The sequence below is a fragment of the Tachysurus vachellii genome, chromosome 16, assembly GCF_030014155.1.
Source record: "Tachysurus vachellii isolate PV-2020 chromosome 16, HZAU_Pvac_v1, whole genome shotgun sequence".
NCBI classification, from domain to species: domain Eukaryota; kingdom Metazoa; phylum Chordata; class Actinopteri; order Siluriformes; family Bagridae; genus Tachysurus; species Tachysurus vachellii.
This window is the reverse complement of record NC_083475.1, coordinates 17,148,334-17,165,400: the sequence shown is the minus strand read 5'-3', so window position 1 is coordinate 17,165,400 and position 17,067 is coordinate 17,148,334. Positions and strand designations below refer to the sequence as shown.

The 17,067-nt window shown below is 38.4% G+C and overlaps 1 protein-coding gene across 5 annotated transcripts in view; it reads left to right on the top strand.

The window, feature by feature from the left end:
* Window positions 1-382: 382 nt before the first annotated feature.
* flncb (filamin C, gamma b (actin binding protein 280)) overlaps window positions 383-17,067 on the top strand; it is an 81,307-nt gene continuing 64,622 nt past the window's right edge. For 2 of the 5 annotated variants that reach the window (XM_060890019.1, XM_060890015.1), the window contains exon 1: window positions 384-1,264. In XM_060890019.1, the coding sequence (XP_060746002.1) occupies window positions 877-1,264 (388 nt within the window). In that variant the 5' untranslated portion in view covers window positions 384-876. Of the gene's footprint in view, window positions 1,265-17,067 lie in introns of all 5 variants that reach the window. The other 3 variants (XM_060890016.1, XM_060890017.1, XM_060890020.1) reach the window with 3 other exon arrangements.

The window sequence follows — 17,067 nt, the reverse complement described above, 5'->3', positions numbered from 1 at the left end:
TCATGCATATTACCTTGTTCTACAAGATTCTGACGTTATTTGCTTTTCCTGGCGTTGATTGTTTGAGAGGGAGCGCGCGCAGTGCACACTGGGTTTACAACCGGAGAAACTCCAGCTTCCCCTGAGCCCAATTTTAGAGCGCCTAAAAATATGAACCGTCCCAACCGCAGCTGCGCTCGAACGGGCATCAGCCAATCCTCATCCCCCGTGGTGTGCGTGAGCCAATCAGACACCGCGTGAGTATCTTTATTCCCATTAGAAAGCCCCCCCCACATCAGCAGCACCACTCCATCCCACTGGTTCTATATGGTCATGATGACAGGGGCATGCCGAGGAGTCCAGCCGAGTGACGCGCGCTCCATGCTCTCGTGTGTGTGTGTGTGTGTGTGTGTGTGTGTGTGTTTTAACAAGCACCTCTCCGGCCCTCGCTTTATTTAACCACACAAGCGGATCGTGGCCATTTGTGCGTCTCCACGACGCAGCGCGCACGACGTCTCCTCCTGTTCCCTCTCTCCGTTTTTCATCCAGCACTTTTTTCACTTTTCTCCTGTTTTTTTTTTTTTTTTAATTTGGGACGTGATAAGATTTCTTACAGTTGCCTAAAAGAAGTTTTAAGAAGGAACAAAGGAATAGTGAAACAAGTTTGGGAGCAGAACGAAGCAAGGACTCACGCGCTACAAACCCGACTTTCTGACTTTCCTCCATCGCTTGCAACTTTTTTTCCGCAGACTTCTAAAGTTTCTTGCCCCTGCCTGGTACTGCCCAGCTCTCTCAGCTCTCCGCCTGCGGTGAAGTTTCACACACACACACACACACACGCGCGCGCGCCCCAGCCGTACGGACTGCCTGCACTATAAAAACCAGGGGGAAAAAATCATGATGAGCAACAACACGTACTACGAGCAGCAGCAGTTTCAGCAGCCGCCGCAGTATTACTACCAGGACGGCGAGGACGGAGGCGGAGAGGAGGAGATGCCAGCCACCGAGAAGGACCTGGCCGAAGACGCGCCGTGGAAGAAGATCCAACAGAACACGTTCACCAGGTGGTGCAATGAGCACCTAAAGTGCGTGAACAAGAAGATCGTAGACCTGCAGAAAGACCTGAGCGATGGCCTTAAGCTCATCGGGCTTCTAGAGGTGCTGAGCCAGAAAAAGATGTACAGGAAGTACCACGCCAGGCCCAACTTCAGACAGATGAAGCTGGAGAACGTGTCCGTCGCGTTGGAGTTCCTCGAAAGGGAGCACATCAAGCTGGTGTCTATAGGTAAGCCGTGGACAGGGTTTGATACGGCGTGTAACTGCAGCATGTGTAGCGTAGCAGCGAGTGATTCGCGAATCGGTTCCTTACGCGCAACTCTTTGAAGTGAGTCGAACGGCGAGTCGATTCACAAAGGAATTGATGAAAAAAAAGCAGAAAATAGAATAATTATTGTTTCTAAATACTAAATAACAAAGACAGTTGTATGATATTGCCTACATGTTAAGTCATTAAGTTATACTACGAATTATACATTTATTGGTATATATATATATATATATATATATATATATATATATATATATATATATATATATATATATATATATATATATATATATATATATATATATATATATATATATATATATGTATATGTACACACACACAACATTCATACTTTTGACCGGTAGTTCAAAAGAGTCGACTCAGTAATGTGAATCATTTTGCCTACAGGCTATAACCAGGAGAAAGTATCATATATTTATTTCAAGGCATGTCTAAAAGCACATGAATGAAACCGACTGTTACGAGTAAACTGAATCAGTTCCTATTCACTGCTTCACCTTTACATGTTTTTTATCATTATTATCTGCTTCTATGAAGGTTGCAGCATGCAACAAATTACATGTGGTGAATGTGGTGTTGGCATCCTGATAAATCCAGATGCTGCAGATGTGACTTTGTGGGTTTTGAGGAATCAGAACAGTCACTTTTTTTTTTTTTTTTAACCAAGATTTACAATTGTCAAGGGTTTGCAAGTGGTGTTTTTATTATGTCACAGTAATAGTTGCTATATAGATATATTTAATGTACACTGATCCAATGTCTATTGATTGCTTTAGTTTGTTTCAGCAGAACCTGATTGTTGCCAGATTTGTTGGTTGATCTGCACTCATTTGCATTTTTTTTACATACTCACCAGGCAATAAGTTTTTCGACAAGTCATTTTAGTGAATGTTTTGATAGCTCATTTATCATGCAATAATGAATTGCTTCTGTCCGGTTTAGTGTTTGCCTGTTTATCATTTTGGTGAGTAAAATAGATGCATCTGTCACATTAACAGTGTTGCAGTCATTCTGCTTCGATGGCATCATCCTAGAGAAATCTGTGTGTTTTGTTCATTCTGATTTAAAAGACAAACAACACTAGACAACATGAACAACAGTTTATCCTTGTGCATGACTGACACACTATGTATTGGATTGTTGTGTAGATGCACATTTACATCACTCACCTACACACACACACACACACACACACACACACACACACACACACACACACACATAGATTTAACACAGCTGTTCTTAGTCAGAAAGCGTAGAAAGAGAGCGTGTCCAGTGCTGGAGGGTGAGTGCACTAAATCCAACTCACGTTCCATGCTCAAAGGATTTCAGTGTGATACTTCATGTGGAAATCTGCTGTTGGCTCTGGAAATGACATTTGAATAGAATAGATTTTCGGCAGTGTTATCGTGGGAGTTATTCTGGAAAATCAATTGTGTTTTCTTTTTAATGCTGTCCAGAAGTGTAGCATAAGTGAATTCCATGAAACGTAAACGTCTATAAAAGGTTTTCCGTATAATAATGTATGGATTTTAAGCAATACAATGTCAGAGCTTTAAAAAAATAATGCTGTTTAAAGGCTGTCTTTATATTGTGGAATATATTGCTGATCATAATACAAATGGTCCCACACTTGTACGCTACACAATTGAAAACACCTCCAATGAAGCCGTACATATAAGATAAGATATAGTTCGGCCAGGATATAAATGTTTTCAGCAGGTATGGTTATCTGATGACAGGAACATGGGGTGAATGTAGAAAAATTATGAGAGAAGTGAGGTTTTTATTCACCTGAAAAGGTGCCAGTAGAAATTTTGCTCCCTTTGACAGGTTAATGTATTTGCAGTTTTCATTCCTGGAGGCTCCCTTTAGGCTCCTTTTCTCATCAGAGACCTTGTATTTGCCCCCACTTTCTCTCGTTTTCCATCCAACTCTCTGTATACAATGGGAGAATGAGAAGACCTGTCAGGAGATATTAAAAATGATGTCATGTACATAATATTTGCATACAATCTGATGGAAATACAATAAGTAATCGATCAACTTTTTGGAAAGGGATTTAAAATTGGCAGAATGTTTGGTAGAATCAAAGCCAAGAGAGTAAAAATAAATCACCTTTGCTATCCATTGGGATTGGCTTAACTAAATAATAAAGAGTGGAATCTGCATACCTATCTCTAGCGAGAGAATTCTGAGCGCCAGAATTTAGAGTGCCGATCAGAAAAGGCTAGAACAAATGGACTTGCCTCCCTCTCTCTTAAATCTTATTATTTGGAGTTAAGAAACGGCTCGCATTGTGATTTATTCGTTTTGTTTTTGCAACCAAGAACAATAGTAACAGGAATGGTCATAAGAAAAAAATCCAAGCAGCGATGTTGGATTCTTTTTAGCCAACGTTGTAATTTTCCAACCAGTGTTAAGTGTCATTTGAAGGAATGAATGAATTCCATTCAGTATCTGCTTAAGTCTTTGCTTTGGACACAAAAGTGTGATTGCAAGTATGGCAAGAGATCATATACTCTTCCGATAATCACCAAGTCAGGACATGGATGCACAAAAGATGTGGAAGCTGAGTCATTAGACCGGCTCTGGACTATACATACTGTGGTGACATAGTTTGATTGAGAGCAGATGTGTGTTCAAAGTGACCACAGTGCAAATGGAGAAGAAAATAGGTCAGCAGACTCAGACATAAGAGCTGAGCAGTGAGTTCAGCCCAGTTGTCATTTGGAATAACATGGACATTTCTAGAAGGGCACCTGTTGTGGACTTTGAAGCAAAAAATACCTTTGTTGCGAAAGAGATGGCTTTGGTGTTCTTTTGAGCAATGGCTTGGCAAAATAAGTGGCTTTAGATGTAGATATAGCATGTTGTAATCTTTCTGTGACACAAACCTGTTTACTCCTGAGCTTGGGTTACTGCTTGTCTGCAGCTTCCCATGTTTTCCTCATGTGTGAGATCCCTGTGTGGGATTTCTCTGTTTTTTTTTTCCGGTTTTCTCCCGTTTGCTATAAACATGCTAGATGGTAGATTGTCAAATTTAAACTGGCAACCTCATCCAGAGTGTATTCAAGGCCCCAAGGCCATCTTTGTCTTTCATGGGTAAATAAATCTTCCAAATTATGTTGTGGATCAAGAATGGTGAAATGCATATTTGGCTCAGCTTTGGTGGGATAGCATTTTTTAATGCTTAAGCACTAATTAAACCTAGTCTCAAATGACCTACAACTGCATAAGCACCTTTTGTTTGTGATTAGTGAATTCCAAGAAAGCACCGGCACTGGATCATAGAGAGAGTATCGGCAGTTGACTGTAAAGAAACGGAAAAAAGTGACCTGGTTAGATGAATCCAGGCTACTTTGCACAATTATGTTAAAATAATCCAAATTTAGGGCACGAAGGCGCAGGTGAGCAGAGATTGTTTACCATGTGCATATTAAAAACTGGATACCATTAATAACACTGTGTCATTGTACACCACTGAAGCTTAGGATCTTTTCAAGGCTACAATTTCTCAACACTTTGATGGACATTTCCAGCATGATTAAAGTGTAGAATACCAGGAGCATTACTGTGATTTTTGCTTGCTCCAATACACATTTCCAGTTCTCAGCCCTTTTGTACAGCAAATTGGATTATAGAACAGCATGAATGTTCCAAGGGCATATGGAAGTCTTGCTGTAAATAGCCCTGAGTGTGGGATGAGATGGAAAGAGTTATATATGCAACAATATTGGACACATTCATGCAGTTCTGTGGACCAAATGAGATACATGTTATTAGATGGATGGAACAAATAAACTAGCATTATTTCTTCTTCTTCTTCTTCTTCTTCTTCTTCTTCTTCTTCTTCTTCTTCTTCTTCTTCTTCTTTATCATACCATATGCATCACTGCATACATGAAATGCATGCATGAAACAATCTGAGCATTGTTGCCATTTGCTAAATGATGTACCAATGGTTGTGGTTTAAATGCCCTGTATTAGATCTTTCTCTGAGTGGGTGATTGATGCAGAGACAGCTGGACTCTGGGGTCTATCCACTGACAGGTGCTGGAAATAGAGCCCATGCTAAACGTAATGGGCTGGAGGTGCGGTGGGGGTGGCAGAGAAATGAATTGCAGGCCTGTAAGGTTACTTAAGTAGCAGCCACAATTTCCAGGAAATGTTGAATCAATGAGCTGACATCAGGGCCTCCTTTTGGAATGTGTGACGATTTCCCAAAAGTGTGGAACATTTGTTATTGATATTTCCATCTTCTTTGAATTGTAAAAAGAATTTAGCCACTTGTTGTCTAAAGTCTAACTAAGCAGTGTAGAAACACTTGATCTATTCTGGTATAATTTGGATATTTACCCAAGTATTTCCGTGTTGTAATAATAATAATAATAATAATAATAATAATAATAATAATAATAATAAAATAAGAAAGAGGGATTTTAGGATGGGCAATAAAGACTTATTGAATCCCACTGCATCACAGCATCAATTGAAAACCAATGTGATTTTACTCTATCAGATCCAGATGTCTTTAGGAAACCACACAGCTGGAATTAAGACTAGTAGTGGAGAAAGAGGACTGGTGAGTGAATCTGAACATTCAACTAGTGCAATGATTTTTCAGTCTCACTTCCTCTGTCTCAGTTTGTATATGTTAGTGTAGGTTATATATACATTTTTAAGTAAGCAATTTGTATCACCCATCAACAGAGCTATGGTACCTTACTTTTTCTGTAATCAGCAGGCAGAGCTAAGCCCTGATAATATGTACGTAATGTAAGTTATTTTTAGTTCTTTGTTTAGCTTGATGAAATTGACCGAGTTTGCTAGCTCAATTTCATACAGCTGTTCTAATTCTTGCAATAAGATTTTCATTAAAATTTGACTTTTTTCCCCTTTTCTTCTCTGATAATGAATGTTTTTCTTTCCAACTGGCTGCTTTTAAAAATTATTAAGCTTTAACCGAATGGTGTAGATCAGTGGTGCTAATCAGATCTTTAAATAAGAGTTGAATGACGTGAATTGACTGAGGAAATGACTATTTTATTACATTTTATTTTATTATTAAATCCATTTAAAGTCATTTTATAGCACTGTTGAAAAAGTATCCACCTAGTCCACTTTCCAGAGCCTGATAAAATCACCACTATCTATGATAGTTAGCTGAATATTTCAATGTTTTCTTACAGTAGTTTTCTCTATTTCTTGTAAATAGATTTTTATTCATTGAAGCAAACAACTTTTGTTAGTATGATATCTGAATGTAAATTAATCTGTAGTAAAAAAGCTAATCTATTTTGTATAATCTGATTAAACTATTAATGCTCTTTGATAGCTAAATCTGTGGCATACTATAGCTTTACAAAATATAGCTATTTTGTATTTGTTTGGATTGCTAAAGATGACCTAGTAGACCTAGTGGATTGCTAAAGATCATCTGGTTTTCATCAGGATTTAGAGTTAAATATAGTATGAATGGTCAGAGGGAATTATCAGACAATTGACATGTAGCGTTCATGTTGCTAATTTATATTTATATTCATGGCTAATTTGAATGCCTCCTTTAACTTTAGCAGAAAGATTGGACTATTAAAAATCTTAGTGTCTGACTGTAGTTAGTTAAATTAGGAAGGTGATTAGGTAAAGTGATTTCACTGAACCATTTTGAAGCCTTTGTCTGAATCTGGAAGTTTCTCAGAACACAGCTCTACAGTTTTTTAGCTTAGCATCTAACACTTATAGCTGATAGCTTTACCCCCTCCCCCACTCCAACATATACATAACATACACCCACTCTTTCTGTGTGCATGTTCTCTCTCCTCTTCAGATAAAATAATTGTTCCCATCTGTCAGCAGTTCAGAGGAATGTTTGAGTGGAATGACACACACACACACACACACACACACACACACACACACACACACACACACACACACACACACAATTTGATTGTCCAAGTGCTGTCTAATCTTCTCTTCCTGTCTTCCCTTCACAAATACTGATTACATGTTTCCATATTCTGCTCTTCTCAGTGAAGTAATTAGGGTTACGTCTACTAGAAACTTATATAATTACATCCATTTATATTGATGAATTGCTATTATGAAGCTTGTACTGTTCAAATCATTTATTTAATCCTGTATAGAATAGAAGACTTTGTTTTGTCATATTTTTTGTTTTTACTTCAAATATACCAGCATTGGAGGTTGGGGTCAGAGCACAGGGTCAGCCATGATACAGCACCCCTTGGAGGGCCTAACAGCGGCAGCTTGGCAGTGCCAGGGATTGAACTCTGATCCTTCAATCAACAACCCAGAGCCTTAAAAATTTGAGCCAAACATCTCTTTATTTATGGGGTGATTACATGTTCAGTAAAGTTTATTTTATAAATATTTTTGAGCTGTATGTGATCAAAATTCCAAGAACCTGACTTTTCCCACGATTTCTGAAGTTTTACATGTCAGCTGACTTTTTGCCCATTATGGATAATACATACTCTTGAGATTTTTTTCAGTTATTACTTGATTACTTTCAAATATAAGTGGTTTTCTTTTATAGTATAATTTTTATCCTTTCATTGTTCCGCTTACTATTGTGGAATGTTCAAGAACGTCTTGTTTAACTTATATAACTTTATATATAACATCTCTATAAAAAGCATGTACAGCCCTTTATAAAGAAGACTTAAAGATAAACATCTCACAAAACCTTTCACTCTATAGACATTTCAGACCTTTTGAAAATTCGTTCGAGCCTTTGGAATAAAAGACCTTAATTTGTAAATTTTAACTGTAGAAACTACAACGCGTCGAAACAAATGCATGGAAATAAACCTGTCATTTGCTTTGCAGCTGGAACCATTTCCACTGGTGCTGTTATAGTAAATTAATCAACACCCTCTCGACCAATCAGACTCGAGAATTCCACTGCTCTGTACTATAAATAACTTGAAACTATGGTTCAGCTGTGGAAATACATAAAGTTAGAGTCATAGCGGCGATTATGTGGCTGTGAATGCCAGCAGCCCGAGTGGACGCCGTTGGCCATGTCTGGTGTCGACGGTATCAGGCACAGGGAGCTGTCAGCAGCAGCCTGATGATGTCATCGACTGGCTGACCTGCGATGCCAGAAGAATTCCTCCATCTCCTAGACATCAGCAGCGGTCTGAGTCATCCGCTAATCCTCTAAGGAGCAAAACAGTCAAATGAAGCAGAGCAACTAGACAGAATGTTGAGAATATTTCCCAGAGAGCTGTTTTTGGGACTGTGTAACCATGAGTATGAAAGTGTTTGTGTGTGTTTGTGTAACAGCTGCTGGCAGACAGATGTTCGGTTTATAGTACTCCATTTTGAGTGTTTCTGAAGTGCTTTGTGTATTTGACTCCTATTTCTGTTAAACCAAAGTAACTGAATCTGATGGTGGATGTGGTAAACACACTGATTTCTCCTGCTCCTAGATAACCATTTACTCCTCATATCTTTTGTTTCCCAGTGTCTGAAGTCCATTACAGGAAGGAACTTAAGAGGAGAAATCCTTGATAATAGTGCCAACATGGTGTCTGTGTGTGTCTGTGTGCGAGTGTGTGTCTGTGTGTGTGAGTGAGTGAGTGTGTGTTTGTGTGTGCCTTGACTCAAGAGTGAGGAATCAGCAGACTCAGCAGACTTATCTTCAAAATACTGTTTATCTTTCCCCCTCTCCCTCTGTGTGTGTGTGCCTGCATGTGTGTATGTGTGTGTGTGTGTGTGTGATAGTAAGACACTGTGCTCTTCTCAAATTTATACTCCTTTAAAAAAATCTGAACGCATAACTGAATGCAAAAGTTTGTGCCCCTTTATACTTTTTTGAGTACAAAAAAAAACAAAACTAAATATAACATGTTTATTTAAATTTTTTCTTCTGCTGAAAACCCAGAACAACACTACAGCAAGAATATTCCAACCAACAATCTTAAGTAAGCTCTTATATTAATTAGCAAGATCATTACCAAGCTGTCAGGACTTCAGTTAACACACACACACGCAAATATTAAATTGTACACAATATATAACAGATACACGTATGTAATTTGTACAAGCTCAAACCGTTACAGTGTGCTCAAGATGCAGAAACGTGGAGAAACATTTATTGTCTTGATGTTTTCAGCATTTCAGTGTAGAGGTGCACAAACTTTTTCACTCTGTATGATTGAGCATCAGGTTATCTCAGTTGTTCTCGGCTCTTGTTAGCGCCCATCCCCGCTGCTGCTGGTTCCACCTGTTGCTCATTTTAGCCTTACATACATTTACGACAATGGCAGACAGCCATATCTAGAGTGAATTACATTTAATCTCATTTTATAACACAGAACAACAGAGAGTTAAGGTTCCTTGCTCCAGGGCCCTGCAGTGGAGGCTTGGTGGATTCAAACTCATAAACCTTCTAATCAGTAGTCCAACACCTTATCCAGTAAACTACCTCAGTCCCCACAACCAACACAATCAAAGCCATTTGGTTCCTTGAAACGTCTAGTGTTGCCAGGTTTTATTGCAAATTAGGCTGGTTTTAAAACTGTGTGTGCGTCACACTGAACTGATGCAAAGACTAAGAAAAAGAAAAAAACGTGATTCGGGATTTTTTTGTGTTTTTTATTTTATTTTATATATAATATGATGGATATTTTGCTGAGACATGGCAACCCTGTACATTAGCACTCATTCCTGGCCAGAGGGATAAATGAGGCATTCTGAAGCACAGCTTTTGTTGTATCTGAATGGATCGTACAATCACTGTGTCCTTATTATATGACTTTCATTTATTGGACATTTGTTGAAGGTTTTGATCAGTTTTGAGGCACAGAATGAGACTTTTTTGTGGTTTAAAAACAAAATAGACTAAACAGATGTCAGGAAGGTTCAAAATCTTTCCTTAATAGAAGCATAACATTCCAAATAATTGATTTCACTTGTAAAAAATAAAAACTAATTCGATTTGGTGTTGAGATTATGTTGTTCAATTTAAAGTTTTTTTTTGTCAGTGCTTTACATAGAAATAGGACAGAATTAATTATAATTAATGTATTTAATGCCTGAGATTCAAGTCTTTAAAATTCAGTGCTAACTTTTTTGAATGGTCGGCTATGAGTATAAGATTCATCGCTAGCATTATCTTTGCTTTTGTTTTTTTTTTTGAGTGTGGATTAAGTAACTGAATCCATTACAGACGATGTTGTTTTTTTTTTTTTTTAAAAAAAATGGAAAACTCAGCTAGATTAGTTATGCTAAAGTGCCCCATAGTGTGAAATGAGTAGTTGAATGTGTGTGTGTGTGTGTGTGTGAACCTGACCATGATAAAGCTGTTAAAAAAGAAAATAAAAAGAGATGTATTCACAAAAGACGGTCACATTTGTAGTGTTGAATTTGTGTGTTATAACGTAGAGGCTTCGGCACAGAAAAAGGGCAGATGAATGTAGCACAGATAGAAATAATGCAGCTAATGTTTTAATAAGAAACACACAAATGTCTTCCATGTTCCACATAGACGAAGCGTGCTTTTCTGTCAGGTTTTGATCAACTTCCTGCTGTGAAGGAGTCACATTTTGGGAGTGCGGTGGAGCGACTGCAGAGTGGGAGTCGACTGTGAGTTTTTGACCCCATCAGTTGTTGCTTGGTCAGGCTTAGTAACAGCTGTGACAGCAGCTGACTGGAAGAAAGGAGCGTCTGTCCCTGAGTGCCCTAACACCCGCCCGAAGCCTTCTGACTAATTTCAGCTCCCTTTTCCTCATTCCTGCTCACTCAGACCGGCGGATCGCTTTACACCCTTCCCTTACGAGGCATTTCAATAAAACATAGCAGGAAAAAAATGAGGCTTATTAAACTAAATATCCTTTGTGGTTAGTGAGGTTACTTTTTCGTCACGCATGAAGCACTACGATTGTGGGTTCTCTTTCACTGCAGGCCCCCAATTATTCCAACTCTTTATTCATTGTTTACTTAGGAGTCAGGTTTTTCTCTGGCTGTTTGACTGAGAGGAAGACTAATTACCACAGACTCTCTGTAGGAGAGGAAGCATTCAAAAAAGCCTTACATTAAAACCCCCTGCTGCTAAGATCACTCCTTTTATATTGCACAAAAATGAGTACACACCTACACGTTAGTGGTATTTTTTTCTGGTAATTGAGTGTAGGCGTGTCGTACAACTGAATTAGAATGATCCGTTCCACTTTGGAGCACGATCCGGTCATTTGAAGTCTTTTTGTTGGAGGCTCAACAGACCACACAGCCATAATGAGTCAGGACCTGCTACTGTCGGTCGTGTTTTTTATCTTTCTGACGTTTAATATGAACTAAATGGAAAATACAGACCCATTTGGAGAAATTAAGATTGCTGAAGTTGACATTATTCATAAGGAAATGTCTGTGGTGTGTGCTATTAGACTTGTAGTATAACTTGTAGTAGTAGTAGTGTGTGTAGCTTTCATGACTGACTAAAACTCACTAACGTAACATTACACCATCATGTTTTTTTTTAATTCTCAATGCGGATTGGTCAGAAATGACTAACCTCTTTTCCCCAGAGTGCAAAAAAAAAAGGAATTTGCTACTGTTTTGTTGGGTTCATGTTCATCATTGAGTGCCTTTGTCATGTCTCACTCCACAGTGATGATTAATATGAAGCTCATATGAAGTTGGACGCTATATTTTTAAAAGAGTTCCAAAAAACCTTCAAAATGGTTAGTTTCTTTATTCACACAAATCTTTCTATCTACAAAGTAAACGTTGATATGAAAACCATTTCTGCTCTCTGATACACCCCAAGTACTTGTTCGTAAGGGTCTAAAATTTGAAGCCTTTATCTTCAGCCATTAAAATTCTCAGAATAGAGAATGTTGTGTTCTCAATAACAAGACAAACTAACCTTGAAAGAAAGATATAAAAAAGACGGCTGATGAGAGAACGACTAGTAAGTTTGTTTCGTGGACATTCCACAACATTAAATGCTACTATAAACTGATAAAAAAAAATAAATAGCCTTCACTTTTTGTCAATCCTTTTCCTTTAAGAGCATGAAGCTTAATTAATTCCTGCTGAAAAAACCCCAGAGATCTGCAGCCTGAGAGATTCCTTCCTGGTTTTAATAGCCGGTCCTTGTACAGCTTGTTCTGTTCTGACTTTTAACCCCAGACTCTTAGCATTCTAATTATTTAGTAGCAGCTATGCATTGTTTAGTGCAACTAGTAGAAAAAGGTTGTAGTTACAAGGCTGAGGAATGTTCCAGATCGTTAATAGTGCTTCATAGCCTTAGTGACACTTCTGAAATTTATCCAGCTGCTTTCCCAGTCCTTTTGGACTCATTATGTGTGTCAGCTGTAAGCACGTGTGTGTGTGTGTGTGTGTGTGTGTGTGTGTGTGTGTGTGTGTATGTGTGTGTGCGTTAAATCTCCTGTCTCGGGTCATCACAGGTTGGACAGGAGCATGTGTTGCAGTCTGAGAGACTGCTGGTCATGTGTAGCCTTATTTGGACATCAAACACTGCACCTGTTTGGACACACAAGTGCCACACTGAATGATATAGGCTTGTCTGTGCAATTGTATACTTTGTGTGTGTGTGTGTGTTTGCAAGTGTGAGTGCATGGAAAGACCTCCGTTTGGATTGCGCTCTCCTGTAGGCCACAGCGGTCTTTCTCACCTTTCCCAATGTGTGGTGTAGATTGTGTTAGTGATGTTGTGTCAGCGTTGCCGTGCTCATGCCTCACTATCCTGCTCTTTACATCTCTGAGTGTTTATACAGGCTCGACAGTGATAAATGAAGTGCGCTCTGAAAGGTCAGGCCTGTGCCTTTTTTCCCCCCTCACTCTCACAGTTTGAGAAATGTCATGTTTTAGATGCAGGGTTGACTGGAGGACACGGTGGGATGTGCCTTTGACCTGTAATCACACAGAGAAGTGAGATTTCGGTGCGTTCGTGTTACTGCAGGAAAAATCCGATTCCCGTTTCGCTAATGAACTTTTTTTCTTAATCATCGAATTAATAACAGGCACAGAGGAGAAAGTCGTGGTATAAAGGGTACAGTTACTGTCTTTGTTCAGTTTCTTTCTGCTTTTCTGATTTCCATTCAGTAAGTAGGAAGGAAATCAGTAGCTTGATTGGCTAAGAAATGCTACGTGCCTTGTAAAGCAGTGTATGACTGTGTGATTAAATGCCATCTTAAAGACACACTCCCTTTAAAACATCTTCTCCAGGAAGAACCGGTGTGACTGCAGGTTTCATTTCAATAAAGCAGACGTCACAACCGAGTCTATTAAAAGCCAAGATCAGCTGATTAATCGGGTGGAATCAGGCACCTGATAGGAATGAACCCACACCAAAACTTTGAGGATAAGATTAGACACTGCTGCTTTAAATCCTGTGAGCAGGATGGTGTTTCCTCTCTTTTAGACAACTGCAGATCAGTGGATGTTCATCTGAATCTAAAGATTTAAGATCGCACATGAGATATGTTTGGCTAAACAGGACTGTATCATGGTAATCTACAACGATTACACCGTTTCCAAAGAAACTTCAGAAAATCCATATTAGATCCATATTTTTTGAAATTCTGTTTGGATTTATCCCAATGAGTTTTCCAAGAGACAAAACAACTTTTCACGGGTTCCTCGGCTTGAGTCATGTTCGGCAGGCGATACAATCTTACAGACGAAAAGTGGACTGCTTTACCTCCACACTCCCAACGGCTTGGAGACGACTCGTCGACTCAGACTGACAAAACTTATGTGCATAAAAGAAAAAAAAAATATCACTGCAAACATTCCTGTTAAGTGCAAATGTTTGCACACCCTTACAACCACATAAGGAAGTAAAAGGAATTAATTTAATAAGTTTAATGCTCTCTTTTAGTCCTTTTGTTCCTCGTTTTTTTAGTTGAAACATTGCTGCACTTTTTTCTCTCTTTGCAGGCTGATCTGAGCTTTGTATCAGATATATGATTGAGAGCACAGGGACGATACGAGCGAAAAGGGATTTGAATCTTGAGACATTTGAGACGTTTAAAAGACTTTAAACACTCAAACAAGTGTGTGTTTCTTTTGTTACTTTGTGTGTGAAAGTGTGTGAGTCTTTTTTTTTTTATATTCCTCACACACATCCATTGTCCTTGGGAAACCCTGTGGAAAAAATGAGTTTCAGTGGCAGGCAGCCATGCTGTCAACCCCCACCCCCCATCCACTCACCACCACCCCAACACCCTTGATTTTTTTTCTTGTTCTCCTTGCTTTCTTGCTCTCTTCTGACAGAGAGATATGGTCATGGAATCACTTTTTCCTTCCACAGTGATCTTTGCTTCTGGAATGAATGGTGGAGGCATGTATATGCACACACACACACACACACACACACACACACACACACACAGTGATTAGTCTGTGTGTATGGGTTCAGGATGTTTTGTCTGTGACCCTGTCAGCGTTTCTGTGGAGAAAGTCACATAACAGGAAACTTGTTTCCTCTTGAATTGTGTGAAAACGAATGAAGCGAGGAACCACCGCTCTTCCTCTCCATATCTGGAACCAAACGCTTTTCTTTAACTGTTAAGGTTCCTCCATAAAAAGAAGCTTAAGGGAAGCTAGCTAATTTCCACCCACCTGTATTCTTCTATAAATCCTAGACCTACATCTCTGCCTGCTACTCGCTGTCAGAAAGTTTTCACCCCACACCCCATCACAGAATCCTCCCTATTCCTCCTTATCCCTGTCTCTTAAGAGGAGGTCCAGCTTCTGATGTAAAACAGAACTCTCCAGAAACCCAAGAACCATTCTTTCTTGTCTTATCAGAACATAGGAAGTGGATTCCTAATAACAGAATGTCCTGAAATGTTTGATTCCACTTAGACGGAGACGTTTATTATTTTGTGTGTCTAGAGATAAATACTCAAAAAAAATACTCCTGCCAAAAGAGGAAGACAGGAGGGTTTAGTGGTTTGCATGTTCTCCCTGTGCTTCAGGGGTTTTCTCAGGGTTTCCTCCACCAGTCCAAAGACATACACTATGGTTCAATTCCCTTGTTTTACAAAAACGTAAAATTAAAATTGTTTTTTTTTTAAAAAGAAAAGTCTACATGGTCGCACAGAGGCCCATTATCAGCAACCATCAGTCCTCTGTTTCAGGCTCATGTTATGTTTGCTAATCCAAGTTCATTATTTTATAAGGCTAATTAATTATTAGAAAACCCATTTGCAGTGGATCTAGAACAGCTTTTTATGGTGAGAACTTACAGCTCTTTGTGTACTACTCCCTTAATAAAAAAGCACAAACTGGTTCTAACCAGAACAGGAAAAGGAGTAAGAGACCCTAGTGCATAACTGCGAAACAAGGAAATTTGACAAGTGATTCCAAACTGTGAAACGTGAAACGCTGTGAAACTGAGGTGTACGTTGTCGGTCGATTGAACACCAAATTGTCTGTTTTGTGTGATTGTGCTCTGTCCAGGATGTCTTTCACCTTGTGTCCCGAGTCCCTTAGAATAGACTCCAGGGCCCATGTTCAAGAATATCAAGAAATGTTGGCGTTTCCCCTTAAAACGAAAGAGAAGATGCTAGTAAAAATAAAACTTAACTTAAGCATCTTAACCCTTAAAAGAGCTCTTAAGGTAAAAATCTCTAATATGATCGGTCACAAACGTAATCCCTACACAATATAGACTCAAATTTCTTAACATAAAGACTTTATAGAGGTTTATAATAGACCGGATTTTAAAAGCTGTTTATTTATTGCACAACCAATCACAGTCTTCAAAACTGTGAAAAAATGTGTCGTAGCTAGTAACTGGTTTAGCCCCGCCTCCTCTCTAAGGTAAAAGTTTTTATATGATGTAACTTTTTCTTGTCTGTTAATACAAGAAACACTGATTTCGATGCCTTGAGTATCCAGTGACTCCAGTTTTCTGGTTTCTTTTCTTTATACTACTAGATAAAAACAGATATGCTTATAAAAACTACAAGTTCTGAGTGTCTACTGTCATATGAGCTCCATATTAAACACCATTGTGGAGTGAGACATGACAAAATCAGTCAATGCTACACAACAAAACAGGCACAGACTCATGTTAACTGATGCACTCAACATTTGTTTATTTTGTATTTCATGATCTGATACTTCCTTACTTACACTTCCTCCAGTATCTGACCCACTACGTTCATATCAGTGAAACTGAAATAATTCATTTCAATTAAAATTTATTTGTATAGCGTTTTTAACAATGGACATTGTCTCAAAGAAGCTTTACAGAACATAAGAAATATACTGTAATAATAATAATAATAATAATAATAATAATAATAATAATAATAATAATAATAACAACAACAACAACAACAATAATAATAATCATAATAAATAGTAATATACAAAGATAAATATAATACAAAGATTAATATTAAACTTATATTTAAAAGTGTTTATATTTATCCCTAATGAACAAGCCTGAGGTGACTGTGGTGTGGAAAAACTTCCTTAGATGGAAGAGGAAGAAACCTTGAGAGGAACCAGACTCAAAAGGGAACCTCATCCTCATTTGGGTGACACTGGAGGGTGTAATTATTAATATACAGTTCGACAATTGTGAATTTATTCTGGTTGTTGTCCTCAAAGACCACATGGAGTTGGCATCTCCTCTTAGCATGTCCGAATACTTCATAAATAATCATATATTTGACTTATAATGTAAAATACCAGATAAATTGAAGTCTGTGTATTAAAGGGAATGTC